This window comes from Neolamprologus multifasciatus, chromosome 10, assembly GCF_963576455.1.
Source record: "Neolamprologus multifasciatus chromosome 10, fNeoMul1.2, whole genome shotgun sequence".
NCBI classification, from domain to species: domain Eukaryota; kingdom Metazoa; phylum Chordata; class Actinopteri; order Cichliformes; family Cichlidae; genus Neolamprologus; species Neolamprologus multifasciatus.
The window spans coordinates 21,966,923-21,984,093 of NC_140448.1; the positions used below are offsets into that span (position 1 = coordinate 21,966,923).

The following is a 17,171-nucleotide window of genomic DNA, read 5'->3' on the forward strand; positions in this document are numbered from 1 at the left end:
TGTTATTATTTCACCATGAAATTAAATAACCTTTCCTTAACTAATCCAAAACAGGATTAGTTTGAACAGGTTCTGTTGAACATGTATTAAATTGTGCACGTTGAGGCTGTCCTAGGTCAGATCTGACCTGTATTTTTTTTAGATTAGTTTTCAGTGTGACAGATGTGAAACTTTACCTGCCATGTTTATGTTTATTTTTATGGATCACTATGGTTATGTTTCCATGTCTTAGGTAAAACAGGACATGTTATTGTGCAATAGTCGATGGTTTTCTCCAGAAACATTAATTAAAGATTAATCATCTATTTGTTAATGTTGGCTACAGTTTCATATGTACTAAATAGATCTGTAGTTGAAAACTCAGATGCTTATTATGGTCTGGGTCACCACTTACCTAGACCATACTGCAAATGCATTGAATTGACTGATAATAACAGAAATCTGAATCTCTGAATCTTAAGATATGACATATGAATAGTTATTCAATCTGTAAATATAGCTAAACTTTGCATGTTTTAACTGTTTAGTTGCACTTTACTCAAAATGTGAGGCAGTATATATCCCCAAAACTAAATTGCTATACCGCTTTTATTAGAAGATTCTGTAGGGGGGTTTTCCCCAGTGTCCATTTGTGAAAAATATTCAAACCATTTTTATTCGAGTGGCAAAATGCAATTTTCATCAGGAAATGGGGATAAGAAAAGAACACTGCCACCGTGGGAGTATAGTATAAATGGGTCTCCCACATATACTGAGCTTCTTCAACAATTTGGTCAATGCTTTCTGTGCTAAAAAGTACCCCTGTGCATTCCTGCATTCTTTAAACTATCTGGCTGTGGGGACACTACTTGTGTTAATAATGGTCATGCTTCCAGCCAATGATTATAGTTTTTAGGTCCTTTTTAAGCAATTGTAGCCTTGCTCTCTCCAATAGCTATCATTCTCACTTTTCCTTATTGCTTCTGTTTAATTATGAGCAGCCATACAGCCATGTGGCATAATTAAACAGAAAGATGCCTGCAAACAAGTGCAAAGTGCACATTGCATATGCCAACCACCAACAAAAACCTTCCCCACCACCACAAGAGCTTATGGCGGCATAATAACTGAATCTACACCATTTAATTCTCATGAGTGATGGAAATATGTTTCGCAAAAGTATCACATTTGCAGGAATTCAATCCATCTTTATGTATAGTCCCTCATGAAACTCAAAAGTAATTGAACATTCTCCAAAGAGATGACGACGTATGTGAAGAAAGCCATCATTAGATTGAAAAACTAAATAAACGCGTTTGAAAAATAGCAGAAAAAATAACTTCAGGAGAAACAATTTCAGTTGAAGTACTGGTAGGCAAAGTCAAGGTCTCGGTCTTTTCTTTTCATATGTTTTTGAGTTAATGTGTGACTTCGGTTGTTTAAATTTGTGTAATCAGCCTGCTACTGCTAAACATGGAAATTCCCTGAAAGCCTTAAAGTGATTATGGAAATCATATTTTTACCACAGTCTATTGATTTGTCTGCTGACTTTCAATGGACTTTTCAATATATTTAAAACAATGACCAATCTAGAGCTGCGATGCAGCAGGTGAAAGTTTGACATTAGAATAAACTGTTAGATGTTCCTTTGAATGTTTTCTTGGATATTCTTCAGGCTTACAACATTAAACATTTACTCCTTCATTTACTTTATTCATTTATTTATAGCATGACGTTCTTTGTTCTCATGAAGTGCTGCACAACTGATCCCGTCACGTGGCATCTCTGATTAGACACAACTCTGTGTTTATGTGTGTAAACATTGTGATTGTGAACATTTCATCTGACTTACCACTTAACCTCCTTCAAGATAAGTCAGTAGGTTTGTCTAAATTGACCCACCAGCTTTCCCAGTCCTTGTTTGTAATTATGTGGACAGTGACAAGAGGAAAAAGAGGCACTGAAAACTGTAACAACAAATCAAGCCAAGGTGATTATTAGCAAGCAACACAAAAGTTTGGTTTTTTTTTCTCTGTTTAGGTTCTCTCTCTTGCACACATTTTCTGTTTATCCCTCTCTCTCCCGATCTCTTTCTGTGCTTCTATCAAGTTAGATACTGTTTGAATGATCACGTTCCCTGGCATGAGAGTGCTATGTAATTAACCTATGAGATTCTTGCTTTTGCAACGTGCTTCCTGCCTGCCTCAGTGGCCTAGTCTGGTGGATTATTACTGCCATCTTCTGGGGGGGAAAAAAGTCTAAATATGGATATCCCTGCAGCAAGCAGAAAAATGTGACAGAGGAAGGAGCTGACAAGTTTTTTCTGAGATCATGGATAGCCGAGTCAAAAGAGACCAACAGGTAACTATGCAAAATGCAGTTTCTGTCCCTCTCTGTCTTATATCGCTACAGAAGCAACTACAGCCTGAGAAAATTTGATGGGGCCACCATGAAAAAAAGAAAGAAATTCACCACCTCTTGAATGTAACCACGAGCCCCTAAAATCAAACATTTATACACACATCTATTACAAATAAAATAAAAGGCATCAGCTGGTTTCAGTTATTTACTTATTCAGAAAAAAGACAAAAACCAATAATGAACCAATCCCGCTAACACATACTGCAAGCCACTGCCCTTCTATAGACTTTAGCAGCTGGATAAAAATAGCACATCAGTTAGCTTTACTCAGTTGTAGCTATAGATTCATAATAATCACTTTTCTTTCTCGTGGTTCTTGAAGCTGCTTAAAATACATCTCCTCATCTTGCTCATCAAGATGAGATATTCTATTTCAGCTGCAAACTGAACATCATGGGCAGGTAGACCCAAATAAAACCAAGCCTTTTGCAGGTTTCAGTGTATAATATTCACAGACACACATTGTCTTGCAACCATCATATCTGTAAAATAGTTTACTTTGCAACTTGGGGATATAATAGTACTTTTTTTTCCCCTTTGCACTGTTACACAGGTGTATTAGTATCAATTTCTCTCTAATTATGTGTGCAGTAGGAGCCTACTAATGCTAATTATACACTGAAGCTACATTAAAGGAGTTTTATCTTGGAAGCGTGATGTAAAAATACTGTAATTATAGATAATGTGGGCGTAATTAGGTACCTCTTAATGAACAGACTTCAAGTGAGATGTTGTTTAGATGAGAGCAGGCATTAGATAGGAACTTACTTGAAATGTATTGTCCTCACTTACACAAGTCAATTTCACCTATGCGAGTTTGGAACAACAATATTGGACGTGAAAATAAGGGTTATCTGGGCTGTCTGCTCATCAATGCAACCTCACAGAGCAGGCTAATCGACCCAGTGGCTTCTCTGTCTGTCTGCCACATTTAACACCTGGGATCTGCTTTCTCATAAACACAATATGTTTCTCAATTTCTTTTCGAAATAGAATTTCTAAGTACTGCTAAGTGCCAAACGTGAAATTTGTGAGGGTTTTGTGATTGCTCTTCCTGCATGGCTGTTTTCAGCCGGTGCAAGTCTTGGAAAGTTTTATATAAAAGGAGAGACCCTGAATCAAACTCTCTCCTTTTATTAGTCCCCAGCTAGTCAGATAATGAGAGACTGACTTCCAGGTTTTTTTGCTCTCTCTTCATTCATTTTTTTTCCTACTCGGTCCCATCTTGTGCTGCCTACCTTTGCCTTCTTCCCCATCAAAGCAAAGGGATGTGATTCAGAAATCTTTCTTGCTGTGCCTGATATTCTCTCCCTCCTCCGCAATGATCTATCAATCACAGAACCGTGTCTTGATGCATGCATGTCGCTGGACGTGGCCTGTGAGACGTCCATCCTCTTGGCCTATCACATTCTGTTGTTGTGTCCACTCATGCACAGTTCAAAGGCTCCAGTCTGAGCCTTTGAGCTTTCCCTTCCTCGCCAGTGAGCTAGTTTTACTTTGCCACCTGTGACTTCAACTTTTCTGTCCTTCACTTCTTTTATTTGCTGTGTCACGGGCTGTGTTAGTTCTCTGAGAATGAAGGTTTTGAAGCAACATGAAGTAAATGTAGGTGTCAACTGACTATTTGTTTCAGCACAAGTGCTACTACATGGCTACCTTTTGGTAAAGTTTTACTTCACCAGACGGCTTCATTAGAAAATAAAGAGACAGACAGACGCTGGTGAGTTTTTAAAGAGTCTATGGCTCCTTCCACTGTACTTTGATACGATTTTTGCAACCATATGCTGTAGTGTAGTGTCCCACAGGCCCTGTGCATACACTGCATTATATGATTACATTTGTAGAATAATACTGCAACCATGTGATGTAAGGACGCACCTTTGAGGTAGCCGAGGCTTAAGATTTCAGTCACATTCAGTCTCTTGCTCCATTGTCTCACTGCTTGTTGCGGCTTATGAAAATTCACAAGACAGATGAAAAACATAGATGGACATCTGCATATGCTGAAATGTCCTGTCTGGCTAAATGCTGTTGGTTTGTTCTCTACAGATGTGGGCAGACTTCAGTTCAATGCCCTTTCAAACATAGAAAATGCTTTTAATAGAACAAATTATTAAGACTTTGGTGCCCCCTGTCTGCTGCCACCAGCACCATCAAGTTTATCCCACACCCTACAGCGCTCTGTTTGTCTGCTCAGGCTGGCTAAATACCCGCTCCCCAAGTCCCATGAATATGTTTACAAATCGACAGAGCCAAGTTGGTGTGACTGGGCCGCTGTGTTGCGAAAGCTGATTTAGACCCTCAAAGCTGTTCCAGGCCATAAACAGACCACAGAGTCTTTTCACAAGCCTGCTTTTGTGAGATGTTCTTTCTACCTAAGCAGCAAAGAGGTGCTAAAGAAATCAAATGAAAGAGTAAGAGTCAGGCTCATGCACATTAACTGCTCACCGTGTAAAAGGTAAAATATTGCTGCATTCTTTTAGTACTTTGTCTGCCAACACTTCTCAGTTGCAGTGCCTTCAACCTTCACAGGGAATAGCCTGGCTGTATGCTTTTTCTTTACAGATGACAGCGGCCTGAATGTCATTTGATGCAGGCCTGGCAGCGTGCTGAAGGGAACTGGAGGAAGGGGGAGGGAGGGTCAGGAGAATTAGAATGTATTTCAGGTCTAAAGCAAGTGGTGCATTGCTGCAACTCGTATCTCAGGGATGGAGGGAGTTCTAGGGGGAGGCGAGCGGAGGAGAGAAGGTGGGAGGCGGAGGAGGAGAAGGGTTTTGCAGCGAACTGTTGCTAGGAAACACTTGTGGCATCTCTTCTCTGTCTCCTTGAAATGCCAGAACTAACTGACAGAGAAGCAGGAGTGAAATGTCAGTTCTGTCCTCCCAGGAGTTTGAAGAATGTGATACATGTTTTTATTTAAGCAGCCATGTTTATCAAAGGGTTTTTCACTGAGTCAACACCAGCCTTTCTTTCATGTTTGAGATGCAGATAGGCTAGCTGGAATTTCTGCTGCTTCATTCTCATTTTCTGTTTGCCCAGTCGACTGTCTTTGCTATTTCTCTCACTTCCCTGTGTTTTTTTTTTCACTTGTTCCCTCCCTCACTCGCTCAGTCTTGAGCACTACCACTTCAGCTCTAATTATTCTCTCCTTTTCTGTTCCCTTGTCTTTTATTAGTCTCCCTAATTCCCTCTCTTCTTTTTCAAATTCCAAGCCATATGGTCCATCAGTGCAATCCTCTGCCCAGATATTTGATTATCAAAGCTGTCTGGCTGCAAAAGGCTCAACTCTTTACCGGCTGCTATTGAATCCATTCCTCTGCTCTCAGTAAATTGTAAATTCAGAGAGAGCAACCAGCTGACCACAATACATCAGTAGAGAAAAATACACTTGGACGTACATACAGAGATATAGGCCTTCATTTTTGAAATTAATTTTGACTGGTTGCTGCTATGAAAGAACCACACATTTATCTCTGTGACTCATTTAAACAGATGTTTGAGTTGTACATCTGTTAACTCAATTACTAATTATTTATTATGAATCAACTCTAAATTCATCACAGCAAGGCCTATTCTGAGGGCTTTTACTAGTTTTTGTAAGTGCAGTAACCACATTTTGGGCATTCCCAGTTACTCAAGACAGAACACTTCTTTCTTTGGCTAGAATACAATGTGTGTAACCTCAATTAAACCCTTTTTTCTCATCTCTGGCGTTCCCATCCTCTATTCTGCACAAAGCAATGCCTAAAATAGCCTACATTCACGTGTTTATCCATCCATCATTCATCCATGTACGTCTTTTTCACTCTCCCAGAGGGAGAGGAAGAAATTCATCATTGATTAACTTCCATTGCCTCGTGGAGGCAAATTATGCAATGAAAGATGCCAGTCTCACGGTATGAATATAATAATTTTTCTTTCTCTTTCTTTTTTTCTTTTTTCTTCGTTGTTGTTGTCTCATTAAGCTTGACACAACAGTCAAGCACCTGCTGACTGCACCACATATACTAATGAGTTTATTGGAGGGGTGTAATTGGAGCCATGCTAGGAGTCAGAGTTCAGTGCAACTATGCATAACCATAGTGCCAGCGGTTGTTCCCACTACTGTGAAATTGGCAAAACAGTATAAACTTCATTTCTTGGAGACAATAAAAAGAACTTTAAAACAACATTTTTAAAATATTATAAGCATTTCATTGTTATATCACCTGTTGTATATTTAGATTAGCCATAACAGCTGGTGCTTTTCCCAAGTTACTGTTTATTCTGTAATACATAATACAAGTTTTTCACTGAAATTTCTGAAGTAGATTTAATGTTTACTGAAGCCAAGCTCTCTCTGTGTGTGTGTGTGTGTGTGTGTGTGTGTGTGTGTGTGTGTGTGTGTGTGTGTGTGTGTGTGTGTGTGTGTGTGTGTGTGTGTGTGTGTGTGTGTGTGTGTGTGTGTGTGTGTGTGTGTCTTTAGCTTTTAGTGTAGCAGTAGAAAGTAAGTAAACTTGAGCTTTTTGAGCCAGTAAAAGGGTATGCTTTCTAGCAGCCAATGTCAATATTGACAGTTGGGGGATGTCCTGTGGCTCAGGCGTGTAGCTTCCACAGCAGGCTGGTTTTCGAACAGTCCCTTCTTTGTGTTCCTTCCCACTGAGCTGGGAGCCACTCTTCAGCTTCTGCACATGACTGGTAAGTCTAGTTCAATTTTCTATCTCTAAAAAGTCTCAGTATTATTCCATCATTTCCGTGTGTTCCTTTGAGATTTGAGACAGATTTCCTAGTATTATATTTTTAAAAAAACAAAACCCAAGCTATATTTTTAACTTTTTATTGAAGGATTTAGCCAGATAGTTGATATTAATACAAAGATTACATTTATCGGACACTTGTTTGATTAGATTAAAAACATTTTCTGTTGTTCATTCATCATTCTACAGATTTTTTTTTATTTCTGACCTGATGATGGGAAGACTGTTTAGGATCTGTGTCATATCTGCGCTGTTATTATGCTGTACGTAAGTCACTTTAATATAAAATTGCCACCTGCAAAATGCACACTATTCTAGCGTGCATCATAGTGTATGGAATATGTCTGGGATATATTAGTAATTGTATTAAGTAGCTCATACAGACATGGACACGTGCATTCCCACAAAATACTTGAATCCACATGCTAAAAGTATGCATTAGAGTACATAGGGCACAAATTTTCATTCAGCAGTGTAATAAGATTCCTATTATGGAAACAATAAATGGTGCATAAACATCTGCTTGGCCCTGCAAATTACCATGAACTGAGCCCTATTAGGAGACTGTAAACTCCTGTAAACATGAACCTTGGGGGGTTCGAGCCTATTGCCAGAGAGACTATGAGTTGGCGCAAGTGGATGACACATTTAAAGCATGACTGAGTGCTTAATGCAACATTACAGCATTGCATCTAACTAAAAAGCTTGAGGCACAGTAACTCTGGGGGATTCTGAGCGACATGAAAATGAGACAGCCATCTTTCTACTGAGATGAAAATGATTCATGCGCCACAGTGGACAAAACCCTGCAGCTCCATGAGAGGTATCCAGTCAAGTGGAGTTAATGGAAATGTGCTTGCCAATCAGTGCTGTCTGTCTTTGCATGTGTTCATCTCTTCGGGTTAACTGTTAGTACCTTAACTGTTAACAGCTTAACACTGCAGCTGCTTTAAAATGTAGTAGAAGCCTGGCAATACATAAACAAACATTTAGTAAAACTGCAGCAAACCTTTAATGCTATCTAATTTTGCTGAGGCAAAAGGCACACTTGCACATGTCAAAAAAATTTGGTCTTTTCTAATTTAGTTCACATGCTGAGGAAAATTGCTTTTCCATGCCACAACCAACCATTCTGCCCACTCATTAAGGCCTTCTAGTGATAAGCAGCTTCTTTCAATCACTGAGCCCAATGTGTGTTCTTGTGCCAGGGCAGTGTGATTGAAATATTTTATGTGCTTCTGAGGTTAATGAAGATCAAAGACTCATGCCTGGGCAGGATAATTAGTATGCTGTCAGAATTAAACATACTATGAATAACTGAACTATGACTCTGTCTGCCTATATAGACAAGTAACACCATTCAACCCTGAAAAAAGTCGTCCTACAGTGTGTTAAGACTTACTTGGTGACTTTATTAACTAATCAAGAAAATGCAAGAAAAGTTTTTCCCCTAATACCTAAAAACTGCAATTTTGAAGGTGATCCTTTTAAAATAGTGTTTTTGTGGGGGCATTTTGAAGCAAGCATCTATGTGAAGTATGACAGAATGTAACTGGTATCCCTAATATCTAAATCTAGTTGTAATATAAATAAACAGTCCAGTGAAAAAGTATTTACTCCCCTTCATGATTTCTTCTTTTTTTGCCATAGTTGTCATTCTTATGTGTTTCGGATCATCAATCAAATTTTAATATTAGACAAAGATACAAAACAGTGGACTGGACCGAACAGGTTTGAGCTGTGAAGTGATGTGAAACACATTGTGATGTTGTGAGGTAAATTAAGACGAGCAGACAGAGGGTTAATAAATCTCTTGATTTCAAAAGGACTGCTATAACTTGCAGACAGTTCTTGGATTTTGACCTTAAGGGAACATGTTTTGTAGACAACCCGAATTTCTGATCTGGACAGTAGTCAGATGGGACTACAGGTGGGACCGAGGGTGACTGGGAGTCTGAATAAGTGGGGAAGGTGGGGAGCTGGAGGACTTATTTCCCGCTAAGCATTCCCTAATAGAGACTTTATTTCCCAAGCCAAGGAACTTATGATGCAAATAAGTGGAAGGTTTTATTCTCTGAGGTGGAATCAGAGATAGAGAATTAATGGGACATTGTGTCAGGCTTTAAATTATGGGAGCCAGGTCTGTAAGTGATGGTTAGGCTGAATCTGGTAAAAAGCAAAAGTTTAGATGTTTGGTGGTCTGAAGGTAATGGGGGTTCTCATGGTCGGTAAATACAACAAAGAGATGCTCAGCTTGCTCCATCCAGTGTCTCCGTTCTTTGAGGACTAACTTGATGGCCAGCAGTTCATGGGCACCAACAATGCACTGAGTAAATTTTTCCGTTGAAATAAGACAACTCCTACCTCAGAATCTGAAGCGTCCACGTCCACAATGAACTGCTGAGATGGGTCTGGTTGAATAAGAACAAGGCAAAGAGTTTCACTGGAAGGCAAACTTTGGAGAAGTCAGTAATAGACAAGGTGGTTTTCCTTAGGTCATGGATAGAGTGGCAAAATTCAAAAAGCATTAGAGCTCTTCTCTCCATTAACATGCAGCTTCTCCAGAAGGCATTGGAGGAGCTGGTGGACTTACAGTGTTCTAATAGTGATGGTGAGGAGGGAGAAAGAAAGCTAGATCTGCAAATGGATGTAGCAAAAATGCAAAAAAAAAAAAAAGTAGAAATCAGGAAGGGAGCATATACTTTTTCACAGACTGTAAGTGGTATTAACTGAACAGAAAGAAAATCTGCTGCTTCATATTCCAAATACTGCATAACTCATTCCAAATATCAGTCTCAGAAAAGTTTGATTTAATCCTTCAACCTGGAAAATTTCGAGCCATTCTCTTTTTTAATCCTTTCTCCATTACACTCTTAACTCTAACTCTCATTACATTCATCTCCCAAGATGTGGTGTTAAGTGGCGCTTTAGAACATGGAGAGAGAAAAAAGGAACAAATTCAAAGCCCTGACAAGAACAGCAGCAGACTCAAGGTGAAGGGAAATTTCACAAGTGCTAATGACAGGAGGCCAAAGGCTGTGACTCCAGGAAAGAAAGTCAAATCAGGAAGCAAGAGAGTGTTCATGGGACCTAGAAGTGACATCAGCTGCACTAGATTAATTGGGAGGCATCTGCCAGCCAGTCCGTTACATCTGCCAAGACCGATACCTCAAAGACAAGTGTTCAGGGTCCAAGACGCGCCAGTGCTGCATGCCAGGTATGATAGAAATATGCATCTGCCCATATCGAAATGTTACAATAACACAAACCTCCTGCAAACTTCTTCAGATGGTCACAAACACACAGCTCTTTTTTCTGCCAAGAAGGAATTAAAATGGATTTGCACAGTTTTTTTCAAGTCTTACTCATGAAAACGTTATTGTGGGAGTGAGGCTGTATGTGTGGGTAACACAAAACTGATGGAGAAGACATCAGTAAATGACATTTGAATAGTGCCTTTCTGCTGTAATTGGCCTTATTTCCACATGAATAGAGCATGAGTCACAGTCAGTGGATGTTAAAACATATTTTTAAAAATATCGTCTTTATGCTTGGCCTTTAAGCGTGCAGTGCTGCAGCTTTTAATATGGTGCCTATTTTGGAAGGAGAAGTATTATCTAACTTATTTTGTTTTCCCTCTCTCTGTAGTCCAAGCCTGGAGCATGCTTTGTGCCGGTCACCACAACAGAGTGAAGGCCTGTGATGCGTACGGCTGTGGAGCTTTTAACTCCCAAAGGTGACTAATCCTGATCAGATCTTTATCTCAGAGCCCTCAGAGGATTACTCATACTGCAACATGCAGACGCTGATACTGTCCCATGTCTAGTTTTGTATAGTATCCAAGCCTGATCCCTACAATGACAAAGCACATTTTTACCAAACCACTTGGAATTAATGATGAGTGAAGCTTTGTCTGGGTAGAAGGCTGACTTTCTGTAGACAAAGATGTCGAAATAACTAGTCAGACATTTTTGTTCTGGCCAGATTAAGATGACTAATTGAATCTAGACATTTCTGATGGCAAACTAATGCCAGTCTCCTCTGTCACGTGTCTTTTTACAGAGGTAATGGCCTTTATAAAGCAGTGGACCTTGTATGTGATGACTATTCGATCATCAACACACCATTTTCAGGCTCTCTGGCCGGTCCAGTGAGTCGGAAAGACCCAGCCGGTTATCAGTTTGATGGAGTCAAACTTCTCAGTGATGGTAAGAGGGACAAGATGCTAGCTGCTAGCATCTTGTGCTAGCAGCTAGCACAATACCTAAAAGTTAGCAAAGCAAGGAAAATTACAGTGTTTTTAAAACTGTAGATGTGAGTCTCAATCAAAATAAACAGGACAAAGACTTTGCGGGTCTTTACCGATTCCTGTACCAGATAAAGACCGATTTCAGTAGATATTTAGCACATCATTAGGACGAATCAGTGACTGCATGAATAGCTGTACCCAAACATACGTCAAATCATCCAGTACTTGTCTAAATATTTCAGTTGGAACCAAAGTGACAGACCAGTCAAATGGCCTACCAGAATATCATTCAAAGACCCATGTTGTTAGTATGGCCATAATGGCCATAAGTATGCAAGTCTGTTTCAATTTTTTAAAAATTCAATTTAGAAGTCCCTTGAGATATTTTTATAACTGAAAATAAGCATAAACCAGGTTTAATTAAATCCTTGTAACCTTGTAGTGTTGCCTGTGAATTCCTTTAATCTACTGTATAGTTCCATGGCTAGGGCAAAGGCGAGGCTATGCTATTATGGTAGAGGCATTGCATGAGAATGAAAAGGAATGATTTAAAGGGATTAGTTAAGGTGCTGAAACGCGAGCGGAGACTGCATTGACCTCCTGGTAGCCCCTAAGATCGGGGTCTATGTGAAGCCCCACTAAAGGCTGTTCATGAGTAATGACCCCCCATAAGGGCCATCATTAGAGAAAAAAAAGGGAATGCATCTGTGTATGTGCCTAAAATACCCATGTATTCCTTTGCGGTGTATACCTATTTGTATGTGTATATGTGCTCATGCGTGGTAATGTGTTTTGAGACCATCCGGAGCTGATAAGGCGCTGGAATGATGAGTAAACATCATTAGTCCTCATTCTGCCTCTCGCCTTATAATTGAACTGTATTATCAGAAGAACACATGTACTGTCAGCTCCTTTCATCTCCGGGTAAAGCACAGACATGATTAGACATCACAGAGACACATTACCTCACCGTGATGCCCACATTAATGCTGAGACACTGATCATTAAGTGCTTTTAAGATTTAATGATGTTGGTGAGTTTGCTGTAGAACTACTTTTAGGTTGTTTGTTTCTAGGTTGGCAGCCGGCTTGTTTAGGTGGATGGTAAAGGCAAGAGCTAAGGTTTTTTTTAGGGTCTTGAGCCTGCATTTGTAACATTTGTAAATTCTGGAAGAGGATTTTAGCTGCACAAGTGAACTATTCATATGCCAACGATAAAGTAAATGCTAAACCTACCTTACCATAGCTATATCCTTCAGCCAAACTAGGGAAATAAGCTAACAGGGTAAAACCACAAGGGAATATTGCCAAAATCCACCCTTTGCTCAGTCCGAAAAACTTGTTCATGCACTCATCTCTTTTAGTTTGGATTACTACAATGCACTTTTTTTCTGGTCTTCAACTTAATCAGAATTCTGTTGCAAGCTTAGTAACTAAAATGCATAACAGAGGGCACTAGTTTTATTAGAGCTACACTGGCTTCCCAATTCTACAGACTTGATTTAAAAATGCTCTCACTTATATAAAATCAAAAAGCCAGACTCACACTCTTAGATCCCCCACACCCATCTGTCAGATATCCAATACTCCTCATAGAGAAAAACTGGAAATACAGCCATTTTGCTCTCAATTTCTGGATCAGACTGCTGGAAAACATTAAGGAAGCAAACTCTACAAATAACTAGAGTTAACAAGCTCAAAATGAGGCAGTCACATTCTGACAGATACAGAGCATTTTCCTCATCAGTTTCATATATCTACATGTGATTGATAGCAAGTTATAAAACAGTAAACTCAAACTCTTTGGTGTGTAGTCTATAAGCACTTTATTCAGCTGAGTCAGCTTAAGTCATTGATTTGTCTGAGCATTTTTTAAGGATGATATTAAGGGATTAATGCCCACAAAATAATTCATTTATATTTGTTTTGGTCCCATTTAGTACACTGCGTGAAGATCTTCAACATCCGTCCTTATCGTTACTCCGGCCCGGTAACTCAAGGAGAGGCCTTGGGCTATTTACTGCCACTGCAAGAACAGTTCCCTGGCATCACATCACACCTGGAGCTGCAAATGTGTGATGGTACTGATCCTTCACCCTTCATATAAACCTTTATTTCCATGTGTTATACAACTGAGACACCGTGCATCCTTGTCTTTTTTACGTGGTGCATGCCCCTGCATATAAAATCCCTAATGCTAATAAGAATTTATATAGACTTATTTGCTTTCTGATTTCTTACTATGAGCAACTTTTACTTGGCTACTCTGACACTTTTTGTAAGTGTTAATTCTTCTTATTCTCTATTATAGCCATAAAAAAATGTTGGTCTCTATTTTTACAATAACTTAACAAAGATGCATTGTATTGTTTTGCTCACAATAACACTTATTTAAAACACATTTCTACAAACTTGTGATGACCAGCGTTACTATACTTGATAACTCCAAGTTATCAAGTAGTCTCCATTTCTCAGTTTTTACAACCATTTAATTTTTTTGTAATATTTTATATTGAATACAAACAAAAGGATGTTTTCTAAAAAGTCACGAGTCATATGTTTAACATTTTCCTTCTCCTTTTCTGTGAAAAATGTCCCATCTCACATCCCATCACTCATAACTGTGACTTTATTTTTCAACAATGGAATAAATATAAAGTTTCATTTCTTCTTTTGTCTGAAGTGCTTTCTATTTCAAACCTAAAAATGAGACTGTCAAATATTTTCCCCATCTTAAAAATAGCAAGTTTATTCAACACAAACTTTATTCAATTTTTTAAAATTATATTACCAATATGATATCTACAGATGGGGAGATTTTCCACATGTACAGTACTAATGTAATGAGTATGACACACCAAAAGATGGAGCTATTTTAAAACAAACCTGACACTGGACCTCAGCAGTCATCCTGGTCACATATCAGCAAAGAAATGTTGAATGTAACTGCAAGTATTCTTAGTTTGTACAAATCTAAATACTAACAATAAACCATTGAGTGATACTGTTGTGCTACCAGGATGGAAAAATAAATATTAACACATTTCCAGTTTACCAATCACATCATCTTATGACTAATAATCACATCGAGACACAGGATATCACATCATGTTTTAAAGTCTGATGTGTGCGTGTTAAGGCATTTCCCACTAACATATGACTCATTCAAGCATTTAAGGGTTTCTACCTTTGCATTAACAACTTGTTGGTGATTTCCAAAGAGCAGTTAAAACATGGCCTCCCCATGTTTTACAGGGGGCTCTAGATACTCACTGTTGTGCCCCTCTATTTACCTTCTCTGTACCTGCTGACAAGGATTTCATACAAAAGTGTTCAGTTTAGGTTCATAACGCCATAAGGCCTGCTACCACTGGTTTTCAGAGTAATTCTTGTGTTATTTGGCATCCCTCAGCCTTTTCTCCCCGGTGCTCTTTCTCACCCTTCCACTGAGATCATTTCTTGCAAGACCTCTGCAGACAGTAGATGGATCAAGTGAGGGCCAGATGGATTTCCCACGACCTGTGTCAGGTCTTTTATGGATTTCTTTCTTTTTTCTTTATTTCCTGTTTCCTAAAGACATAACTTTCAGACACTCATGTCTAGATATTTCTAGGCCTAACACTTCAATTTTGTGTTATCTTTGGCAATTTTCGGAGATTTAACTAAAGAAATGGAAGAAAATTATGTTTTGCTAGGAACTAAGTGTCTTAAAAATACAATTTAAAACTGTTTTTTCTTTTTTTTGGGGGGGGGGGGGGGGGGGTTGCTAAGTTTAGTGTTATATATAGACAGCACTGGTTCATCCCTAGAGTGCCTATCTCTTTGATGATCGGCTCGAGACTTTTGCACAGCACTGTATATCTGAACGATGTACTCTGTAGTTTGTAGTGTAGTTAGCATATGAGTTGAAAAGTAAGCTCAGACTCAAGCCAACTGATTCAGACATCTGCAGCTCAGCTGTATGCACAGTGAGACAACATCCACTCTTAACTGTCATTTAAATTGCATCAGGGTTATTATATTGCTAATGGAGAGCGGTTCATCGCAAAGAAGGCGAACATTCAAAGTTGCGACAGAGAACTGAAATAAATAGAATTACAATTTAGTGAGAAATGGGCAAAGTTCGCTCTCCTTAAGTGCTCTTGAGCACGCTGTTTTTGAGTGCTGTCATATTGATTAAAGACTAACATCTAGCTCTAAGTGTGCAGACTGAAGCCCGAGTGTTCCTGCAGACTGTGGTTTTGCTCTGAAGCTGGAGGGTTGGTCCACGAAGCGTCCCAGTTGCTCAAATGGGAGTAGGCGAGCTGGGATAGGCTGGGAGTTTGGTCGGGGCAGTCAGCGGGTCGGGACAAGGCATGAGAAAGGGGGGGAAAGGAAGAACCGATTATTAACTTCTGGCTTACGAGAGTCTGAATGTTGGACAGGAAATCTTGACGTGAGCAGCTTTACGGGGAGAAAAAAAGGCGTTTGTTCAGATCGATCCCAGCCATTCGGATGACAAAGAAGCGTCGCAGTGTAAACTTTTTCAGCCGGGTGTGATCGCTCGAAAAAAAACCCGACAGGGATATCTGCTTTTTTTTTTTTCAACGGATCCGTAAAAAGAAGGGGACATCATGCCACGGCGCACCGTGCAAGAAGTAACTGTTCAAGATGTCCAGAAGCGGAGGAATCCGAACAAACACTACGTAAGCCCTTTGTGTAATTACCACAGCCGTGTGATTTGCTGCGTGAAATGTGCAACAGATCGCGGATATTCCGCAGTCTCCCCCTTTGTCCTGTCTGGAAAAGTAAAAAACAAAGAGAGTGTCAAATTACAGCTGACCAAATCAGCCGAAACGGTCAAGCAGACTTTATTAGAATATGATTTCTGAAAACTTCAGGTCATGCTCAGACTATTTAAATCTGTTGGGATCTTTATTCTTAAGACCAGTAACGACCGACATCAAGATTTACGCTGTTACATTTCAGCAACCGGTGCAGTGACCCCAAAGTCAAAAGCTCTTGTGTTGTTATCGTTTTTCAGATTGTTTTTGACCTAATAAAATGCTCATTTTAAAAAAACGTGAGGATATCATTAAGAAGCATTCGGGTGGACCGACTCATGTGACCTATGACCCCTTTTCTCAGTGTGCATTTTTTTTAAGTGACTCCCAGAATCACATGCATGTGACCTTAGCCATTGCAGCACCTTACCACTGAAGACTGCAATGGTGGAAAAGCCCAAGAAACATAATATACAGTCAGCCCAGTCCCCTAATTATCCACACTGGTTAGTTGCCACTGGTAACCAGGAAGTAGGCTATGACTACCATTTATGACAGGGTTTAAAGGCTGAACCCCATGTAGTATTTATTGATTTTAAGATTTGTCAGATATTGTCATTTTTTTATCACTATTTTTTAAAAAAAAATATATATATATATATTTAGTTTAGAGAGTTGTGTGTTTCTTTTCCAGTCAACAGTTGGCGAAAGGGAGGGAAAGAAGACGAAGAACTTGGGAATAATTTTCTTTTCTTAATAACCAGACCTTGTGTGGGAGACGAGAATGTCATCAGGACAAAGCCTCTTTTTTTTCATAAACAGTAGAGCTTTTATTAGTGACTAGCGAGAGCTAAATGTGGGTGTATTTGCCTGCAATCCTGCACTTAGTATAAAGTCACACATATGACATCACTTAGTGTAGTTAGCCAGAGAAAGAGAGAGAGTCGCAGCCAAGGCCTTAGCAGGTGTTTGTGTTAGTTCCGTGTACATGTTGTGTCACTGTGTGTGTGTGTGTGTGTGTGTG

At 39.4% G+C, this 17,171-nt stretch overlaps 2 protein-coding genes across 2 annotated transcripts in view; both read left to right on the forward strand.

The window, feature by feature from the left end:
• The first annotated feature begins 7,327 nt into the window (after positions 1-7,327).
• LOC146510215 (leukocyte cell-derived chemotaxin-2) lies at positions 7,328-14,117 on the forward strand. The gene is given in 6 exon segments (XM_085174070.1): positions 7,328-7,399; positions 10,044-10,252; positions 10,254-10,353; positions 10,785-10,872; positions 11,199-11,344; positions 13,325-14,117. Coding segments are annotated over 6 exon segments (762 nt in total). The 5' UTR covers positions 7,328-7,347; the 3' UTR covers positions 13,492-14,117.
• Positions 14,118-15,198: 1,081 nt separating this feature from the next.
• Positions 15,199-17,171, forward strand: part of sh3pxd2b (SH3 and PX domains 2B) — a 35,054-nt gene continuing 33,081 nt past the window's right edge. Inside the window, 1 exon segment of the mRNA XM_085174662.1 lies at positions 15,199-16,069. Coding sequence (XP_085030788.1) covers positions 15,998-16,069 — 72 coding nt within the window. The 5' untranslated portion in view covers positions 15,199-15,997.